General features: G+C 47.5%; 1 protein-coding gene across 1 annotated transcript in view; it reads right to left on the bottom strand.

Annotated features, from left to right (window-relative positions):
* TPH1 (tryptophan hydroxylase 1) overlaps positions 1 to 21,500 on the bottom strand; it is a 175,190-nt gene that overhangs the window by 40,470 nt on the left and 113,220 nt on the right. The window contains exons 5-9 of the mRNA XM_085880358.1: positions 13,236 to 13,243; positions 9,482 to 9,577; positions 9,314 to 9,381; positions 1,510 to 1,706; positions 502 to 637 (exon numbers count right to left, since the gene is read on the bottom strand). Of these exons, the coding sequence (XP_085736484.1) occupies positions 502 to 637; positions 1,510 to 1,706; positions 9,314 to 9,381; positions 9,482 to 9,577; positions 13,236 to 13,243 (505 nt within the window). The remainder of the gene's footprint in view (positions 1 to 501; positions 638 to 1,509; positions 1,707 to 9,313; positions 9,382 to 9,481; positions 9,578 to 13,235; positions 13,244 to 21,500) is intronic.

Here is a 21,500-nt window from a genome sequence, read left to right as displayed (position 1 = left end):
ATTAACCTTTAGAATTATCCTTTAGAATTACCCTTTTGAATTACCCTTTTGAATTACCCTCTAGAATTACCCTTTTGAATTACCCTTTAGAATTACCCTTTAGAATTACCCTTTAGAATGACCCTTTAGAATTACCCTTTAGAATCATCCTTTAGAATTACCCTTTGGAATTACCCTTTGGAATTACCCTTAAGAAATAACCTTAAGAATTATTGTTTAGAATTACCCTTTAGAATTACCCTTCAGAATTACCCTTAAGAATTACCCTTCAGAATCACCCTTAGGAATTAAACATGGTTTGTTTGAAGGTTTCTGCTTCTTCTTCCTCCTCTGCTTCGTCTTCTTCTTCTTCGTTGTGTGATGGACGGATGGATGCGAGGAAGGACATAGACAAATATTTAAGTGGTTTCACCGCTCAAAAAAAGAATGGCAGTAACACTGTAACCAATCATGGAATGATAGGGAAGGAGGTTGGAATATAATGTATGACATTCGACTCACGGTTCTGGAGTGTACAGAGGATCTGAGGAGTGGCGTACATACTGCGTGCAATGGAATACACGAAATGCCAGGCCTGCTAGAAAGTCTCGTGGAGACAGGTACCCAGCGACTGGGCGTATTGAAAATCCCGTTCGCTCTGTGCACAAAATGGTGTCCATGCATGATGTCTTTCTCATTTCCATTTCTTTCTCTTAAATGGACATGTAAGTGTCGAAAAAGAATATGAACATGTTCACATTAGCATGAGATTAAATATATATATATATATATATATATATATATATATATATATATATATATATATATATATATATATATATATATATATATATATATATAAAACAATGTGAAAGTGATCCTAAACAGCTCATGAGAGAAAAATAAGTGAAGGTGTAAATGGCAGGAGCCATCAAAATAGCATAAGCTGGAGAAAGGGAGGGGACAGGATTGGAGGGGAGGGGATGGGAGGGGAGGGGAGCGGAAGGGAAGGGGGGAACAGAGGGGAGGGGAGCGGATGAGAGGGGAGGGCATTCGTTCTACCGTTCAAGGCCCAAAGCAGAAATTATGTGAGACCTCACGCATATGGCTCATCTGAAATGATTGAACCTGTATAGAATCTGCAAAACTCCTTAACGATGGAGAACAAGTAACCAAACTTGTACCTCCTCTGCCTATACACCACCCCCTCCCCTTCACCCTCGAATCAGTCTTCCTTCTGAATTAATGAATATAAGCAAATAAAGAGCGAGCACTAAATGAGTAACGAGTGAAATAATAATTAATTCGATGGGTGTCTCAATTAAAGTCCTTGTCGTGTCCATCTTGTTTACCCCATGTACCCCACCCCATCCCTCTCCCTTCCACAGATATCATAATGGCTCTATTCTGCACTGTTTTGTGCTTCCCTCTCCTGCCCTTCTTGTCTGCTGCTCCCTTTGTTATACATTTTATGTGTTAGCTCTTATACGAGCCTCGACATTGTATACAAAAAAAAGAAAATAGCAATACCCTTCAGAAAATGTGACACAACTTCCAGCTGAGGAATCTTTTCTTCTTGGTAACCACAATGCTTCACTAGCAGTGGAAGGTTCTTGAGGTATTCGCGACAAGCATGCGTCGGGTAAAGTTTGTTCAATTCTCGATACACGGTTCCCCAGGTACGAATTTCCTCCGGTGTGTACTCGATATGTGGAATGGGTTGTCCCCTGGAGGAACAGAGCAAGGGAGATCAACATTATCTTTTGACATTTAAATTTTCTGTTCAAGAAGCAACTTTTAAGTGTCATGCACGCACAGCAGAAGAGATGTGAGCAAAAGAGTATAAGTAAACTGTTCAAATGCATTTCAGTCACAATGTTTCACATGCTGGGTGATTCATCAAGGCTTGTGCCGTCCCTCGGATGGATGTTAAACTGACCGCCCCATCTTTCGGCGTTGGTTGGTGGATGTTAAAGATCGCATGGTGTCCTTCGTGAAGAGTAGGCAAGCCATCATAGGAACCATTAACAAATCACAAATTCCTGCCTCAAATACTGGGAAGGTAATGGATAACAACTCAGTATAACCCTTGTGAAGAAACTGCCACAAAAGCACTGACACACTTCAACAGAGTGTGGTACATCAGAATTAAAATTGGAATGTTGTACTTTTCCTGGCTGCAGTCAGGCACAATGAAACAGCTTCACTCTTATTGTCTCCAAATGATGTGCCTCTCAGGAAAGGTAAGGTCAGGTCAGGTAGGGGAGCATGCGCCAGAGCAGTGCGTCACTGCATCCACTCTCCGCCAGGACTCGAGGGGCCTCCATCTAGCCATCCCCCAGGCAGACGTCTGGTCCATCCCAAACTCAAGGAGATACTGATCAACTTGCTGCAACCACGAGGCACGTGGTCGGCCGATTGACCTCCTCCACTCACGATGCTCCCTTGCTAAGTGAATCTGGTGAGCAGGATCAGTGACAGAAAAACGAGCCACATGTCCACACAGCCGCAGCTGACGCTCACGTACATTGCAGTAACAAATCTCATTTGAGTCTCTCTCAGCAACCGTTCATTGGACAAAAAGTCCGACCAGCAACAGCCAAGGATTCTTTGAAGAGGCCTGGTACAAAAGGAATGAAGTCTCTGTAGTTAGGGAATTTTAGCAAATTGTATTGACCCTCTGTGAAAAAATTGCTTACCAAAAAATTTCTTCACTGACGTATTCATCTAGGTGTCTACTAACACCTATCAATTAGTGCAAACCCAAATCCTTGTGGAAAATTCTGGGGAGGCAATCAAAGTTCTGGTGCTCAGAGGGCCTGCGGGAAAAAAAATCAGAAAAATTAACTTTTGCCAATATTGACTTGTGGGATGTCTAACTAGGGGTTTTTTGGGGTGCTGAATTGATTCCAACCATTAGATTTGAGGAAAAATTAATCCCTGGCCATAAAATATTGATATGATACATTTTTAGATATCTCAGACTGTGTTTTGCAGTAATTTGGCTCAATTGATTCAGATTGCTCAAATTGTTCTGAAACCAGCAGACAACATTTTTGAAACCACTGCTATATTGTTGGTTATACTTGTGCTCATGCTCAGTAGAATTCAGGCTCTCAGACCATGAATGGACCGGCACATGGACTGACATCACGATAGAAACCACACTCATGCGTGAGGAAAAATCCTCCGGTGGTCTAAACAGAAGCCGCTTTCGGAATGAGTCTTCTCATGAGTCTTTCGGGTTCAGACTCTGAACCACTTCTCGTTCATTCACCAAGAGCTGGAAAGAAGCATAGTCAAATGTGGGGTACCTGTCCACACCGACGTTAAAAGAGCCCAAATGAAGAGAGATAACGATGCTGTCAACACCATAGTTGGGTGGTTGGAGGAAGTCAACCCTTTCGATGCCACACGGGACAAGAAGACTCTGGTGTCCTTCTCAACTGGGTTCAGCAGCACTCCTGAAGACCAAGTCAATGCTGATCAAGCAGAAGAAGTTGCCAGAGCCATACAGGCTAAGATGGATGGGAAAACTGTTGTGGATGCAATGGTAACCAAACACAATGTCAAATCACTTGCAAGCCTCAGATCTGGACCCAAAGTCAATGGCGAGAAGCTGGTCATTGACTCACTGAAGCTATTCAACCACCTCATTGTCACCAGTGAGCGTGAAGTCAAGACCAAAGAAGCTCTGCGCTTTGAGTTTATGCCAAAACCGATGTCGCTGTTTGACAAAAATCAAAAGTTGCGAAAGCCAGACAAGGCTGCCTGAGCAAGGTCCCTGAAGGCATGTGTGGCACCTGTCGAACAACCCCCCCCCTCCCGCACAAGCCTTGTGGTTGATGGTGGGTGGCTCCTGCACAATGTCAAGTGGGAGGCTAACCTTACTTGGAAGGATGTTGCCGAGAGCTACCTCCGGTTTGTGAAGTCCATGGGGAGCCATCGCCTCCGGATAACGGTGGTCTTTGACGGATATGGCAGCTCCACCAAGGACCATGACCACTTGAGACGAACAAAGAATGCATGCTGTGACATTCAGATTCGTCTGGATCTCAAAATCATCATTGCAAGAGAAAAGTTCCTCGATAACAAGAACAACAAAGCCCAGCTCGTTCTGCTCCTTGCTGAGACATTTAGTAGGAATGGAATCAGTGTACAGCAATGCTCCGATGATGCTGACACCTCCATCGTCCGTGCAGCTCCAGATGAGGCAAGAGAGTCCCCTTTCGAGGTGAGGGCTGAGGACACAGACGTCCTGGTTATGCTGATTCATCATGTTGCAGACCATCCGATCTTCCTCATGACAGCCAAAGAAACATCTTACGATGTCGGAAAGATCCGGGAGGCCCTCCCAGAGATATACCGGAGGTATCTCATCTTCTTGCACAGATTCTCTGGCTGCGATACAGTGTCTGCAATTTTTGGGTTTAGCAAACCAACTTTGCTAAGTAAGCTCTGCAAGACTGATGAAGCAGAGAGGGCAATGGACGTGTTTATGGACATCCGAGCTGAGAAAGGTGATATCATTAAAGCAGGCTGTGATCTTTTCATGCTCATGTTGCATGGGAAATCCTCCAAAGACTTGGAAGACTTGAGATTCGACATCTTCAGCAAGCTAGCTGCTACTGGGAGCATAAAACCTGAGAAACTCCCCCCGACAACAGGAGCTGCAGCACAGCACTCTCTCCAAGCTTACCTCCAGACTAGAGACTGGCTGATGCTGCAAAGTCCATCGTTGGATGCCCGGGACTACGGATGGCAACTCACTGAGCAAGGATATGCACCAGTCCCTTCTACAGACCCCATTTCACCAGACTACCTCCTGACGTTTTCCAGCTGCAACTGTGTGGGGGACTGCAGCTCACTCAGGTGCTGCTGTAAAAAGTGTGTATTTCTGCTTGCGGAATCTATCATGGTGCAACTCTTGCCTGAACATAAACCAGCTTGCATGCAACTCTTGCTTGAACATAAACTAGCTGGATGACAAGAGGAGTGAGGAAGATACTGGGGAGTTTGATGAATAAGGTTGTAAAATCTGACGAAGCAACATTTCCATTGAGCACAGTTCTGTTAAAAATGTCAATAAAATACATTTTATATGATCAAAGAGTGTTTTTTCTCAAAAATAATGGTGGGAATCAATTCAGCACCCCAAAAACCCCTAGTTAGACATCCCACAAGTCAATATTGGCAAAAGTGAATTTTCCGATTTTTTCGCGCAGGCCCTCTGAGCACCTGAACTTTGATTGACTCCCCAGAATTTTCCACAAGGTTTTGGGTTTGCACTAATTGATAGGTGTTAGTAGACACCTAGATGAATACGTTAGTTAAGAAATTTTTTGGTAAGCAATTTTTTCACAGATGGTCAATACAATTTGCTAAAATTCCCCAACTACTGTCTCAGATCCCTGGTCAGAGTCCAAGTCTCGCATCCATAGAGCAAGACGGGAAGCACCAAGGACCTGAAGACTCAGACTTTCGTCCTCCTGCACAGGTACCAACAGCGCCACACCCCATTATCCAGTGAACCAATGATTCCCGAGGCCTGAACCAGACGTCTATTAACCTCTGGCTCACAGCCAGCAGAGACATGAATATCACTGCCAAGATAAGTGAATCTCTCCACAACCTCAATATCCTCACCACAAACAGATACAGACAAGATAGCAGCATCCAAGATGTCATTGAAAGCCTGGATCTTAGTTTTGACCCAGGGAACCCGTAATTCTAGCGGCTCCGACTCCTCATTCAGCACCTTGAGAGCCCCCAAAAGGATATCCAGTCTCCGCAAACATGACTGCATCATCTGCGAAATCAAGGTCAGAGATCTTGACATTCCCAAATGATGCACCGCAGCTTGATCTCTCTGACATCCTCACAAGAATCCAGTCCATACAAGCGCTGAAAAGTGTGGGTGCCAGTACACACCCCTCTACGACTAATTTCCAGTAATAACTGGAAATATGTCGGAGATGGTACCACCACATCTCACAGCACTCTCAGTACCAGAGTGCAGTTCAAACAGATTGATCAGTTTCCATGGCAACCCACGGAGACTGAGAATCTTGCAGAGGGCATTTCGATTCACTGAATCAAACACTTTACAGAGATCAACATAGGCTGGAAAGCAGCTCCTGCCGAAACTCTCGTCTGCGTTCGGTGCGGTCCCGAAGGGCAAGGATACACTCATTCGTTGACCTCTTTGGAGTAAACCCTGACTGATCTGGACGCTGGTGCTCAAGCAGATGGTGGTGAACCCTATCGAGAATTATCCAAGCAAAGACCTTGCTCAGCACCAAAAGCAGCTTAACGCCTCGGTAGTTGTTGCAGTCCTGGCGATAACCCTTCCCTTTCCAGAGTGGGACAACAATGCCCCTCTTCCAGTCACTTGGGATGATGCCTGTGTTCCAGGCAGAACACAGAATTGCATGCAACGACATGAGTGCAGCACTTCCACCAACCTTGAGAAATTCAGCATGGATGCCACAGATCCCAGGAGCTTTACCCCATTTCAACCGGTTTACCACAACCTGTGTTTCCACAAACTAAGGTGAATCACCATTGATTTGAGCGTCAGCAAAAGGGGAAGCACCATGCCTGACATCAAACTTGACAGCTGCTGGATCAGCCTGGTTACCGATCAGCCGCTCAAAGTAACCGGCCCAGCCGGCCTTCACTTCGGACTCCTCTGTCAAGAGCCCACCTCCCACCGCTGAAACTGCAGTACACTGAGGGATGGGCTTGGTGGAACACAATGCTTGAATGACCCTGTAAGCAGGATGTGAATCATTTGACCACAGGTGATGTTCTATCCACTCATATTTCTCGCACATAGGCCTCCTTGTCCACCCTCAGTGCATGTGTAGTTTTACGCCTCAACTCCCTGAACATCTTGTATCCGTTCTCCAGCCTGGCCCTGCGACTCTGGCCCATGGTATCCAGTGCCCCTTGATACACAAAATCTTCTTTGCCCAACGGTGAGTTCCAAGTCATCCACTGGCAACGTCAAGGATGGTGGTCATGAAGGTACTCCACAACTCTTCAGGATTCCCCAAAGCACTCAGACAACCCCAAATCTCCATTCAGCCTGTTCACAAACTTCTCAGCTACCCTCTCATCCTTGAGCTTTCCAACATTCAGCCGAGGCTTGGATTGTTTCATTCTCCTGGATTTATGCTGTAACTTCAGAGTTGCTACAACAAGACTGTGGTCAGTGTTGAGGAACTGAGCACTCTGGAAGACCCTGCAGTTCTGGATCATCCTCCAGCAACCATTAACGAGGACATGGTCAATCTCCATTGCCACATCAGCAGCGTTGGAATACCAAGTCCAGCGATGAGCCTGTGGGTGCTGAATTCATGAAACAGTCACCTTAAGTCCATGACTTCTTGCAAAGTCAAGGAACTTCGTGCTATTCTGGTTCACATTTCCAGACCCATGGGTCATTTCCAGACCCATTTCCAGACCAACAAATGTCTCATAACCATCCCCATCAGTTCCAGTGCATGCATTGAAATCCACCACGACGAGAAGAGTATCTCGCCTGGGGCAATGATCAACCACAGACTCGAGCGTGGCGAAGAATGCGTCCTTCGCGGTGAAATCACTCACCTCAGTTGGAGCATAAACAGAGACCAGGGAAATGACACCCAAGGAGTGACAAATCCTTCGTCTCATAATACGCTCTTTGACCGGTGTTACCTCAATTATCATTGGAGTCGGCTTATTGGACACAGCTACAGCAACTCCTTGGGCATGGTAACCATCAGAGCGACCAGACCAATACTAGGTGTAACCACCACCATGATGTTGCTGCAATCCGGTCTCCGAACCTCAGAGAATGCTGCAATATCGATGCTCAAATGCTTGAGCTCAGATGATCATCCTTTCTTCGGGACAGGAAACTCCAGGCAACCACGCGAAGGGACCCTCTCAGGTTAACCCAAGGAGACCACCATCTGGTGGACGATACCTCAGCACCACCCCGAAACACCCTACTGCAATCTAACCTGGGATGGTTGACCCATGGTTTTCCTCCTATCATCAAAGATTGGGGTCCTGAAAGCTTTGCTCGAATCCCGTCATCCGGTGAACTGCCCTGCAAAGGGAAGCTGCACAGGAGGTACTCCCATAGAGTGGGTTTTCAGATTTATTTTCTGCTTCGAGAATGTTTTGTGGAATGAAGGGTTTTATGGTGGCCAGAGTGCAAATCCTGCTACCAACCTCCAAAAATAATAATAAAGTAACCCTACTGCAGGAGGACGTCCACAGACACGGTTGGGTACTAGATATGGATGGCCGTTGGCTCACAAGGTGTTCCTCCACCCTTTGACAGGTTTTGTTTTTACTCCTGCTGGGTGTCCATATCCAAACACCCTCCTCACCAGGAAACTTGGTGGGAGAGAGAGTTTTGTCGCCGATAACCCGACCATGGAATAGGTTAGTCCATATTTACATGATACCTGTATCAAGTCACAGATCTGATCTGGCCTCACCTGACAATGCAGGAATCTGATCTGGCCTGTCCTGACAATACCTGATCATCGTGCCTGTGAAACCCTCCTAATTTAAGTAATCTATACCTTGGAAAGAAATGCAAAGTCTCAAGCTTCTTCTCCTCATTATGAGATCCAAGATTTTTGGTCTCCATACTGACGTCATAATTAGGTACAAGACAAGATGGACTTTGCAGCACTGCAGAATGTACACACTGTTTGTGAACAATCTAGAAGCTCCCCATTTGTCCGCTGTAGCTCCAGTTTGCCATTTTACTCCTTCTTTGAGCTCAAATTATGCTCTAGGATAAGAAATAATCTGTAATTCACAGGAAGTGACGAAATCACAAGGTCAACTCTTTTCCAATGTACATAACAAACAGGCTAGCAGCTACTCGATTTTATACAGATGTTTATCTGCAGACGTTGTCCCCTTGAAGTAACCAGCTGTTTATCTGCCCAACTCAAACCCAATAAGCCCACACTTAGGACCCACTTGCGGAAATGTACACCTCTTTGCTCGCATCTGTAGCATTACCTCCTTCAGTAAATCCAAGACACCTTCAATTCATTTTTTGAAGGCGACGATTTCAAGACGACCTTCTGCCAACTCATTAATTTTGTACTTTTAATCTCTAATTTTTCTCGATCCATTTGACACACATCCACGTAGCCCTCAACCCCATATTCAGTGCATTCACGTCACCCTTTACCTCCCTTTGCTCTCTCGCTCTCTAATGAGCTTCAACATCTGAATTACAAAGCATCACCAAATTTAAGTGACATCTAAACATAGCTCGAGCATGTCAAAACTTTCGCTGAAAGGACAGCCTTACCACCGATAGGACAAACCAATGTCTGCAAAATACTTCCTGCGCTCACGATAAACGTTGTCTTTGAATCCCTGCGGTAGAAAATGGTCACGGTGAACTCACAGTTGAATACTCCATAAAACTCAAGCCAATATGTCTATTATTGAAAGGAAATCTGCTCAATTTCCTTACCGGATGGTCAGCATCGAGTTCTGTTCCATACATGAGGACGCGCTTTGCTGAGTAATCAAGATCAGAGATCTTCTTTGGAAACCAAGGTACTTTATCCTGAGCTGGAGAAAAAGGTCAGCATGAATTAAGGAATTAAAAATCAACCCAAGCTCGAATTGAAATAAAAGCACTCAGTGATGCAAATGCTTGGAAATGTTTCAAGAACCATTAAATAAAAGAAAGAACAATGTTTGAAACAACAGCAAACCACACTACTTTAAGTTGTGGAGGCCAAAACTCTGAGCGTCAATGGCAAATCCTGTCAGGAGGTCCAGTGTTTGGTCCTCCCTCGCTGCAGAAAGTCTGGTGGTCCAAGCTCTAGCCAGAAGGGTAAAGTACCCCCTACTCAGGACTTGGTGAGACTAACCTTTTAGGAGCTCAAAAGTATCCCAAAAACGTTTTTGATTGTTAAAATTGAAACAAACTGAGCACTTTCACCGTTTTGGCTCCTTTTCGAAATGGCTACCAGAGACCTCGTTTAACCACGACAGAGCTTCCTATTCAAAACAAATAAAGCAAATGCAGCACACTTCCTCTCGGATAATAAAACCTTCACTCGGTTAACACACAACTCCATTCCAAGATACTCTTCATAGAAGATGGAAATGCAGTCTTACACGCTCTGACAGTTCCTCCAGCATTCAAGGACATGGGACTGAAATTGCTGGATGATATCAGCAACAAATGTTTTTTATCCGGAGCTGCATCCAGATCCGGAGAACATTTTTTTTTAAATCAGATCCAGATCCAGATTCGGATCTTAACTGAAATAGAATCGGTTCATCCTCGTCACACACCCAACATGTCCACAAAGTTTCATTAGAATCCGACGACAACTTTTTGAGATATCCTGCACACAAACAAACAGACAAACAGACAAACAAACAAACAGACAGAAAGGGGTGAAAACATAACCTCCTTCACCTTCGGTGGTGGAGATAATGATAGTGAGTACACAAGAACATGAAAGAGAAAGAAACACAGCCCCAATGATTGCAAAGAAACAAAACAGGTAAATTACAAAAATAACCACAACTGCCACTTTATAACTGCTGGCAGTGATGACCAGGTACGGAGACATCTGGCTGAGATACAACCCTGCTTTGATACAACATGGGACTGATGAATTATGGACTGAGTAACAGGAAATGTTCAATCTATTTATTGCGTATGCAGTTAGCCCTCTTTCCTGGGGACATTGTCGGTATCAATTGAATTGGCGTTTAAATTATCTGAACATTGTGGTGTAGTGGGCCTGCAGGGGCAGGGCGTGATGTGGGGAGCGTGGTGGAGGAGTGGTCACGTGCTTGCACGGGATATATGAGTGCGCGCCGCCTGAGGCGTGGTTGTAGTTGCTGTAGCCGTTGTGGCCTGTGGAGCCTGTAAGTCGTGTGGCTTGCAGAGTGCATCGAGTACGTAATAAAGTGGAGTTACGGGCAACATACGCTCACGCTCTCGCTCGTGGCAAAAAGCAGGGTTGTGCTGTTCCCCCGCTCGTGTCTGCCTTGGAGCACCTCTACCACGACATTACATTTGGCGACGAGGCTGTTCGGATCGGCGTGTGCAGGGTGGTTGGGTTATTGGATCGCGGCAGCGAGTAACTCAGCGCATCCCGTGCGGTTCGAGGTCTACACCGGGCGGGGTCCCGGAGGAACACATCGGGAGGAGTGCATCGCGGGTTTCGCGCGCCGCACGCACAGGCTTCGGGGCCAGGCGTCTCGCCGGCACGGCCGGCTCGGGCATGGCAGAAGGTCGGGGCACGGTGCACGGACGCGTGCCCGTCTTCATCGGAGATGACTTCGAATTGTTTTCTGAACAGTTGGGCTGCTATTTCCACGCGAATGGTGTGGACGATGAAAGCAAGCGCAAATCGATCTTGCTCACCTTGCTATTAACGGGACATGATCGCCTGCTGAGTGATTTGGTATCACTTCATTATCGCGCGCACGGTCACGTTGAGTGGACGACGGCCGCGCTCGGAGTTCGTTTTATTTCTACTTTGCAGACCTCGGGAATGGTTTCTGCGGGGTCACGGCTAAAGGACGAGGGCATGAAGTTCAGCTCAGACGCGGCGTTGGATATCGCGCAAGCTCTGAGGAATGTCCGGGGTCTCGATGGTCGGTGCGCAGCAGATGGTCCAAAGGTCAGCGCCGGGTTCCAGGCGCGCACGGCCGCGCGCACGGTCTTCGGCGCGGGTCGTGGCCGAGCGTTGCAATGCAGTCAATCGGACGGCGGTCTGAGCACTCGGGGACTTCTACGGTGGGTGTGCCGAGAGTCATTGCCTATCATAACGGTCATGGATGGCGGTGTGCGAAGCGACCCTTACGTCCCGGGTCGAGACCTACTGCCAGTACGGTGTTCGGTGCATGGCGTACACTTTGACGCCCCGGGTCGAGTCTTGCAGCCTGGGTACAGAGATCCCGGCGACCCGGAGCGGGAGATGCTGCCGATGTTAAACCTGTCTTCAATTGGTCCGGAGGTGACAAGATCAATGCCAGTGGAGGTCGAGATGATCGGGGCACTGATCGGGTGTCGACTTGAGTCCGCTCGTGCTACCCTCGCATGGCACACGTGTGCCGGTGAAGCGCTGCCGGCGGTTGGCGGGGCACACGTCTTGGTTGCCTAGCAGGGGTAGCGGGTTGCGCTCCCGCGGTTCGTGGTGCGAGGAGAGGGGCTCGCAGTTCCTGTTTCGGAGTTCGTACCTCCAGGTGCACCTGTGCCTCCTTCGGGGCACGTACCTCCGTGGGGGCCCGGGCCTCCTTCGAGACCCGAGGGCGAGGTTCTGGCGGCAGGAGCCGCGATGATGCAACGGGAGCGGCCGTTCATTGCTTCCTGCGACGATGATGTACGGTTCTGGAGCAACGGGAGCCATGCCAGCCGCGATGAGCTCTCGCGCTTCGGCTGCGCTCATGATACAGTGTGCGCCCGTGTCGGTCAGGCGAGTTCAGTGGGGAATTGGAGCGGGCCAGTCGCATTGAAGAAGTCCGCGGATCGCGACCGTCGACGACAAGCAGGTCATCGCTACGTCGCGACGACAACCGAGAGACGGACACGTGATGCGATTCATGGGTTGCTGTTCGTTGCATATTTGATTTTCATTGCTCGAGTGATGCAGTTTAACGTTGTTAAAATGAATGCCGACAGTTCGTGTGTGAGAATATGTTTGGCTGGGATCAATAGATGTGATGTGCGATATGACCGATGTGATATGAAGGCTTTGGGGGCGATCGTGGCAAATAAAGAGGTTTTACTGGCCTCCAGCTGTGAGGGCAGCCCACGGTTCGTTACCCTGTCATATGTGGGGATTATATTGAGAGAACGCGCTGTACGAAAAGGGGAGTTTGCATCTGCGCAAACGATGTTCTTGTTGCTTTATGACATGACCGGATTTGATGTGTGGTTTTGTATGGGATTGCTGGGATTGCTGCCGACTAATTGCCGCGTGGGTCTCAGAGATCGACTCAGAGCCGGGGCTGGTTCGCTGTTCAACGTTACCCCCACCCCTGGTTTCGGCAAGGTCAGACGTGCCTGGCGCCTGGGGCGCAACTCTCTGTTCTCGCCCGATGCCGTTTGGACGCACGTTGGAATCTCGGCTGATTGTAATGCGTGGGTTTGTTATGGGACTGATGGTGCGCCCAGCCGTCGGCGCTGTTCAGCGTCACCACCCAAGGCCGGACGGGCTTGGCGCCGGGCGGCACAAACCTCCGTTCTCGACAAGGTCAGCTGCGCTGGCGCCACGGGGCTTCCAGACAATGGGCTTCCGGGCTCGGAATGTTTATCTGGTTCGGGTCTGTCTGGGGGAGAGGTGCCGCCTTGTCGGCCGGGGGCGTTTGATGGTGCCGGGGGAGGTTTGCTCGGGAGGTCGCCGCGACCTTGCCGGAGGGCGTGTGAGCATGAGCCGCCTGGGGGCGTTTCTGCTGCGTAGTGAGGCTGTGCTTCCCACCTTGCTTCTTGATATCTGTGAGGCGGGCAGGGTTTTTGTGGGTTCGTCGTGCAACTCAGTCTTCGGAACCTGTCCATTGCAGTTCCACTCGCTCGCATCGACACGTTATATGGTGTGATGTGCCTATGCTTTTTGGTTGTTATCGTTTTTGAACCTCTCTGCTTTTATATCATGGTATTCTGTGCTGGTTATGCTTAGTATGATGATGGTCATTTTATAATCATAGTTTTAGGAGGGAGGAGTGTGGTGTAGTGGGCCTGCGGGGGCAGGGCGTGATGTGGGGAGCGTGGTGGAGGAGTGGTCACGTGCTTGCACGGGATATATGAGTGCGCGCCGCCTGAGGCATGGTTGTTGTTGCTGTCGCCGTTGTGGCCTGTGGAGCCTGTAAGTCGTGTGGCTTGCAGAGTGCATCGAGTACGTAATAAAGTGGAGTTACGGGCAACATACGCTCATGCTCTCGCTCGTGGCAATAAAGCAGGGTTGTGCTGTTCCCCCGCTCGTGTCTGCCTTAGAGCACCTCTACCACGACATTACAAACATGAAGCAAGCAAAAAATGTGCGGGAAATGTCACAGTGGGTACACAGGGTAAACCGGAACTTCCCGGAGTAATACAAAGCCCCCCATATCTCTCTACTACACGGGATTGATGAGTTATGCACCTCGTAACACGCCCCATTCAATCTATTTATTACGTAAACAGTAAGTCCTTTTTCCTGAATGCAGTCGGTATCAATTGATTTGGTGTTTAAATAACCTGAACACAAAGTAATAAATGTGGACACCATCGGTGCTGAGGGTAAAGTGGGATTCCCCTGAGTCTAATGAGGCCCCGCATGTTTCCCTACGACGTGGGATTCACAAGTTATGGACCGAGGAATAGACCACGTTCTATCCATTTGTTATGTACACAGTTGAACACTTTTCCTTAGGCCGTAATTGGTATCAATTGAATTGCAGCTCATGTACCCTCAAACACATGCAGGCGCAGCCAAGTGAGCCTTATGCAAAAATAACAAAAAAAAAAATCCTGAAAGTTCTCAGATTCAAACAATTAAATAATTCTGCTTGCCAGATATTGCAGTAAAGTATTATGACATAACTGGGGCGTATCCATTTGCATACAGGTAAATTATCTTAATGAAATGCTGAATCAAGCACTCCAACGGAATGGAGTTCTCGATACCGCTTAACAACTTGACAACCTACAAGGTAAACGACGGTATGGAGGTGCTCGAAAGAAAGAAAATGTATATTTTGGAAAGCAACTCCCCTCCCCCACCCCCCACCTCCAGTCGAACCCCTTAAACATCAATTTTTTTTTCATGTCGTGAACAAAGTTTGGTAGACCCTGGGTGATGAAGGTTGTGGTCAAGTTTCATCGAAATTGTTTGTGCAGGTTCAGAGAAGTTGCGAGTATTTGTGGACAGAGGATGGACGGACGGACGAACGAGGCACCATTCCATAAGCTCACCAGGTCATGTCAGGTATGGGAGCATGGGCCAGAGCAGCGTGTCGCTACGTCCACTTTCCGCCGGTACTCCAGGGGCCTCCGTCTGGCCATCCCCCAGGCAGATACCTGGCTCATCCCTATCTCCTTGAGATGCCGATCAACCTGATGCAACTCCGAGGCACGTGATCGGCCCATTGGCCTCCTCCACTCACAAGACTCCCTCGCTGAGAGAATCTGGTGAGCAGGATCAGCGTCAGAAAAACGAGCCACATGTCCATACAGCCATAGCTGACGCGCACGGACGATGCAGGTAACAAGTCTCAGTTGAGTCTCTCTCTCCGAAACCGCTCGTTGGACACAAAGTCCGACCAGTGATAGTCAAGGATTCTCCAAAGAGACCTGGTACCAAAGGAATTAAGTCTCCGTCTCAGATCCTTGGTCAGAGTCCAAGTCTCGCATCCATAGAGCAAGACTGGAAGTACCAAGGACCCGAAGACTCGGACTTTCTTCCTCCCGCACAGGTACCGGCAGCACCACACCCCATGATCCAGTGAATCCATGACTCCCCAGGCCCAAACCAGACATCTGTTGACCTGTGACTCACAGACAGCAGAGACATGAATATCACTGCCAATGGAAGTGAATCTCTCCACGACCTCAGCATCCTCACCACAAGCAGGTACAGATAGGAAAGCAGCATCCAGGATGTCATTGAAAGCCTGGATCTTAGTTTTGACCCAGGAAACCCGTAATCCCATCAGCTCCCACTCCCAATTTAGCACCTCGAGAGCCCCCAAAACGACATCTAAAGTCTTTGTAAAGATGACTGCATCATCTGCGAAATCAAGGTGAGAGATGTTGACATTCCCAAATAATGCACCGCAGCTTGATTTCACCGACATCCTACCGAGAATCCAGTCCATACAAGTGCTGAAAAGTGTGGGGTCCAGCACACACTCCTCACGGATGGTGTGTGTGTAAGTAACAACTAGAAACAACTAGAAATAGTAACAACTAGAACATATAGTAACAACAACAGTAACAACACAGTAACAACTAGAAATAAGTCAGAGGTGGCATCACCGCATCTCACAGCACTCTCAGTACCAGAGTAGAATTGAGACATCAGATCGATCAGTTTTGGTGGCACCGCAAGAACACCAAGAATCCTCCAGAGGGCAACCCGATTCACTGAATCAAACGCTTTATGGAGATCAACAGAGGCAGCAATCAGCCCCTGCTGAAACTCTCGTCTGCGTTCGATGAGGAGCCGAATCGCAATGATACGGTCAATCGTTGACCTCGTTGGTGTAAAGCCTGACTGTTCTGGAAGCTTGTGCTCAAGCAGATGGTGGCGAACCCTATCAATAATTATCCGAGCAAAGACCTTGCCCGGCATTGAGAGCAGCGTCACCCTTCGGTAGTTGTTGTCGTCTTGGCGATCACCCTTCCATTTCCAGAGAGGGCAAACAAGGTCCCTCTTCCAGTCAGTTGGGATGATGCCTGTGTTCCAGGCAGAGCACAGAACTGCATGCAACAACATGAGTACAGCATTTCCACCAGTCTTGAGAAGTTCAGCATGGATGTCATAGATCCCAGGAGCTTCACCCCATTTTACCCAGTTCACCACAGCCTGTGTTTCCACAAACGAAGGTGGACCACAGTTGATTGGAGGGTCAGCAATTGGGATTATAACACCACTGACATGCAACTCGACAGCCGGTGGATCAGCCTGGTACAATTGCTTAAAGTAACTGGCCCAGCGGGCCTTCACTTCGGACTCCTCTGTCAAGAGCCAAACACCCTCTGCTCTCACTGCAGTACACCGAGGGATGGGCTTGGATGAATGCAATGTGTGAATTCCGCTGTAAGCAGGACGAGAATCACTTGACCAGAGGTGATGCTCTACCCCCTCACAGATTCCTCACGCACAGGCCTCCTTGTCCACCCTTAGTGCACGTACAGTTTTATGCCTCAGCTCCCTGAACAGCTCAGCTCTGCCATTCATCCTGGCCCTGAGACGCTGGTCAATGGTATCCAGTGTCCCTTGAGACACAAAAATTATTCTTCGCCCTCCGATGAGTTCAAGGACATCGACCGACAACATCAAGGACGGTGGTCTTGAAGGCACTCCACAACTCTTCAGGATCCCCCAAAGCATCCAGTCCCCCAGATGTCCACTCAGCCTGTTCGCAATCTCCTCAGCTACCCTCTCATCCTTGTGCTTGCCAGCATCCAGCCTAGGCTGGGATGGTACCATTCTCCTGGATTTAAGCTGAAACTTCAGAGTTGCTACAACAAGCCGGTTGTCAGTATTGAGGAACAGCACTCCGGTAGACCCTGCAGTTCTGGATCATCCTCCAGCGACCATCAACGAGCACATGGTCATTCTCCTTTGCCACACCACCAGCGTTGGAATACCAAGTCCACTGATGAGCCTGTGGGCGCTGAAACCATGAACCAGCCACCCTAAGTCCATGACTTCTTGCGAAGTCAAGGAACTTATTGCTGTTCAGGTTCACAGCTCCAGACCCATGGGGACCAACACATGTCTCATAACCATCCCTATCAGTTCCAGTCGATGCATTGAAATCCCCAAAGGCCAGAAGAGTATCTCACCTTGGGGCATTGATCAACCACAGACTCGAGCGTGGCGTAGAATTCATCCTTCAGGGTGAGATCAGTCGCCTCAGTCGGAGCATATCCAGAGACCACGGAAATGACACCCAAAGAGTGATGAATCCTTCATCTCTTAATACTCTTGTTGACCGGTCTTACCTCAATTATCATTGGAGTCAGCTTATTGGACACAGCGACAGCAACTCCTTGGGCATGGTAACCATCAGAGCGACCAGATCAATAGTAGGTGTAACAATCCACCATGAACTCGCCACAATCCGGTCTCTGAACCTCAGAGAGTGCTGCAATACCGGTCCAAACGCTTGAGCTCAGATGATAACAGAGACAGGTTTTCATCCTCTCTTTGGGATAGGACATTCCAGGCATGCACTCGAAGGAACCGCCTCAGGTTAACCCAAGGAAACTGCCATCTGGTGGATGATACCTCAGCGCCACCCTGACACACACGACCACAATCTGACCCCGGAAGGTTACCCCGTAGTTTCCCTCCTATTAATTATTGGGGGTCCTGAAAGCTTTGCTCCAATCTCGTCATCCGGTGAGCTGCCCTGTGAAGGAAAGCTACACAGGAGGTACTCACACGGAGGTACTTTAATTCCTGGTGTTGGCTTCATGGTTTGGGTGGTGGCTTGGGATCCTAGGGTTCTGAGTTCAAGCCCTGTTGGCTGCTGAATTAACACCAGGGGGTTGACAGAGCCTGTCATCCTTCTGAGGTGGGCAAAATGAGTACCAGCATAGCAGACAAAAGACTGGACACAGTTGGAAGGGGAGTTGACGGGTTTATTAAAACTGTCTCTGGTGTGGCGCAAGCATGATGGGCCAAATGGCCTCCTGCGCATAAATTCCTTGTAATCCTCGGAGTGGGTTTTCAGGTTTTTTTTTTTAATGCTTTTAGAATGTTTTGCCGAATTAAAGGTTTTACGGTGGCCGGAGTGCAAATCCTGCCACCAACCTTATAAAAAGTAACCCAACTGCAGGAGGACGTCCGCAGACATAGTTGGGCACTAGATATGGATGGCCGTTGGCTCACAAGGAGCTCCGCCACCCTTTTTGACAGGTTTTGTTCTTCATCCTGCTAGGTGTCCATATCATACACCCTCCTGGCCAGGTTTAGTCTCCGACAACCCGGCAATGGAACAGGTTAGTACAGGTTTACTTTGTACCTGTAGCAAATCACAGATCTAATCTGACCTGACCTGACAAAGACCACAGGCACAGCATGAAACAATGCAACTCTTCAGTGAAACAAAACTAAGGTATCAAGGGAAATACAAAGTGAGCACTTTGGAGTCATACTTGATGGCCCAAAGGCTATAACTTGCAAAGAACAAGAATATGTTTTTTGGCATGTAGATTGTGGTATGAATGTCTGTGAATATTTCATTTGACTATATGAACTGCCCAACACAAGAGGGGAGATAAACAAATGTGGTGCATGATGTCTTCACATGTATCACACTCCAATTCACACATTTAAGAGGACAAGCATGTGATGGGACCTCCAGGATGAGTAGTCAATATAATGATTGCCCAAGGAAGACAAAAGAACACCGACCACTGGCCTTGAACTTCCACTGTGGAGTACCCATGTTCAACCTCATTATCCGAAACTGTGGCTGGATGTCCGTTGGTTTGTACATGAATTGGGCATTATCTTCAAGAGATCTGTCTCGTCTAAGGTTTGCTTTAATATTTCGCTTGACAGTAACTCCATTCAAATAGACTTGATCAGAACTATCAATAATTATTTGAGGTTATAAAAAATATGCCCAATGTGATTCAAAATTAATCAACTGGATATGTCACTGACGAAAGCAAAATTTTACGACAAAGTTAATTTCATCTTTTCCTCTTCATCCATTTTCATACTTTTTGTTGTCGCAACTTGAATGAAACGTCTCTTAATTTGGGTTCCATGCTCTTGATCTATTGAGAACAAGATTTCATTTTCAAACGTACGATTTGTTTCAATGTCTTCATGTTATTAGACACAATATATATATATATATATATATATAGAAATATATATATATATATACAAATATATATATATATATAGATATAAAAATATATATATATATATATTAAAAAAAAAAAAAATTGATATATATATATATATATATATATATAAATATATATAAATATATATATATATATATATATATATATATATATATATATATATATATATATGCCCCGGTTAGAATAGGTGTACCATATCCCTGTGTGTCGTAAAAGGCGACCAGGGTTGCGTCAGGAAGGGCATCCGGCGTAAAAAACCTATGCCAAATCATTATGCGGACAACAAAACGAATTTCCATACCGGATCGGTCGAGGCCCGGGTTACCAACGACCGCCAACGGTACCGGTGGTCAGCAGGGTACCAGTGGAAATTGTGCTACTGCTGGGCGAAGGAGGAGAAGGAGACGGGGAAGGCGAGTCCGGAGGCAGTGGGAGAGGGGGGAGGGTAGAAGTGTGGAGGTGAGAGTTGGAACTCTGAATGTTGGGACGATGACTGGCAAAGGGCGAGAGTTGGCTGATATGATGGAGAGAAGAAAGGTGGACATACTGTGTGTACAAGAGACCAAGTGGATGGGGAGTAAGGCAAGGAGCATTGGAGGTGGTTTCAAACTGTTCTACCATGGTGTGGATGGGAGGAGAAATGGTGTCGGGGTAATCCTGAAGGAAGATTATGTCAAGAGGGTATTGGAAGTGAGGAGAGTGTCTGACCGAGTGATGAGTGTGAAGTTGGAAATTGAAGGGGTGATGATGAATGTCATCAGTGCATATGCCCCACATATGGGTTGTGAGATGGAGTATAAAGAAGATTTCTGGAGTGAGTTAGATGAAGTGGTGGAGAGTGTATCCAAGGATGAAAGACTGGTGATTGGAGCAGATTTCAATGGACATGTTGGGGAAGGGAATAAAGAGGATGAGGAGGTGATGGGGAGGTACGGTCTCAACAAGGGAAATGTGGAAGGGCAAATGGTGGTAGAGTTTGCAAAAAGAATGGAAATGGCAGTGATAAATATGTATTTCAAGAAGAAGGAGGAACACAGGGTGACATACAAGAGTGGAGGAAAGTGCACACAGGTGGATTACATCTTAAGTAGGAGATGTAACCTGAAAGAGATTAGTGACTGTAAGGTTGTGGCAGGGGAGAGTGTAGCTCGACAGCATCGATTGGTGGTCTGTAGGATGACTTTAGAGGTGAGGTTGAGGAAGAGAGTGAGGGCTGAACCAAGGACCAGATGGTGGAAGCTGAAGGAGGAAGACTGTTGCGTGAAATTTAGGGAGGAGGAGACAGGCGTTGGATGGTGGTAAAGATGGGTGGGATGATTGGGCAATGACAGCAGAAGTTGTGAGGGAGATAGCTAGGAAGGTACTTGGTGTGAAATCTGGACAGAGGAAGGAAGATAAGGAGACTTGGTGGTGGAATGAGGAAGTACAGGAAAGTATAAGGAAGAAGGGGTTGGCGAAAAAGAAGTGGGATAGGCAGAGAGATGAAGAAAGTAGGCAGGAGTACAAGGAGTGGCGGCGAAAGGCAAAGAGAAAGGTGGCAAAGGCCAAGGAAAAAGCATATGATGAGCTGTATGAGAAGTTGGATACAAAAGAATGGGAAAAGGATTTATACCGATTGGCAAGACAGAGGGACCGAGCTGGGAAGGATGTGCTGCAGGTTCGGGTGATAAAGGACGCAAATGGGAATGTGCTGACGAGCAAGGAGAGTGTGTTGAGAAGGTGGACGGAGTACTTTGAGGAGCTGATGAATGAAGAAAATGAGAGAGAGAGAAGGTTGGAAGAGGTGGAGATAGTGAATCTGGAAGTGGGATGGATCAGTAAGGATGAAGTGAGGACTGCTATGAAGAAAATGAAAAGTGGAAAGGCGGTTGGCCCAGATGGTATACCAGTGGAGGCATGGAAGTGCTTAGGAGAGATGGCAGTG

Source organism: Eptatretus burgeri, chromosome 5 (genome assembly GCF_056783735.1).
Source record: "Eptatretus burgeri isolate ZD-2024b chromosome 5, Ebu_testis_v1, whole genome shotgun sequence".
Taxonomy (NCBI): domain Eukaryota; kingdom Metazoa; phylum Chordata; class Myxini; order Myxiniformes; family Myxinidae; genus Eptatretus; species Eptatretus burgeri.
Note: the sequence above shows the minus strand (reverse complement) of the source record. Positions and strands in the feature narration are given on the sequence as shown.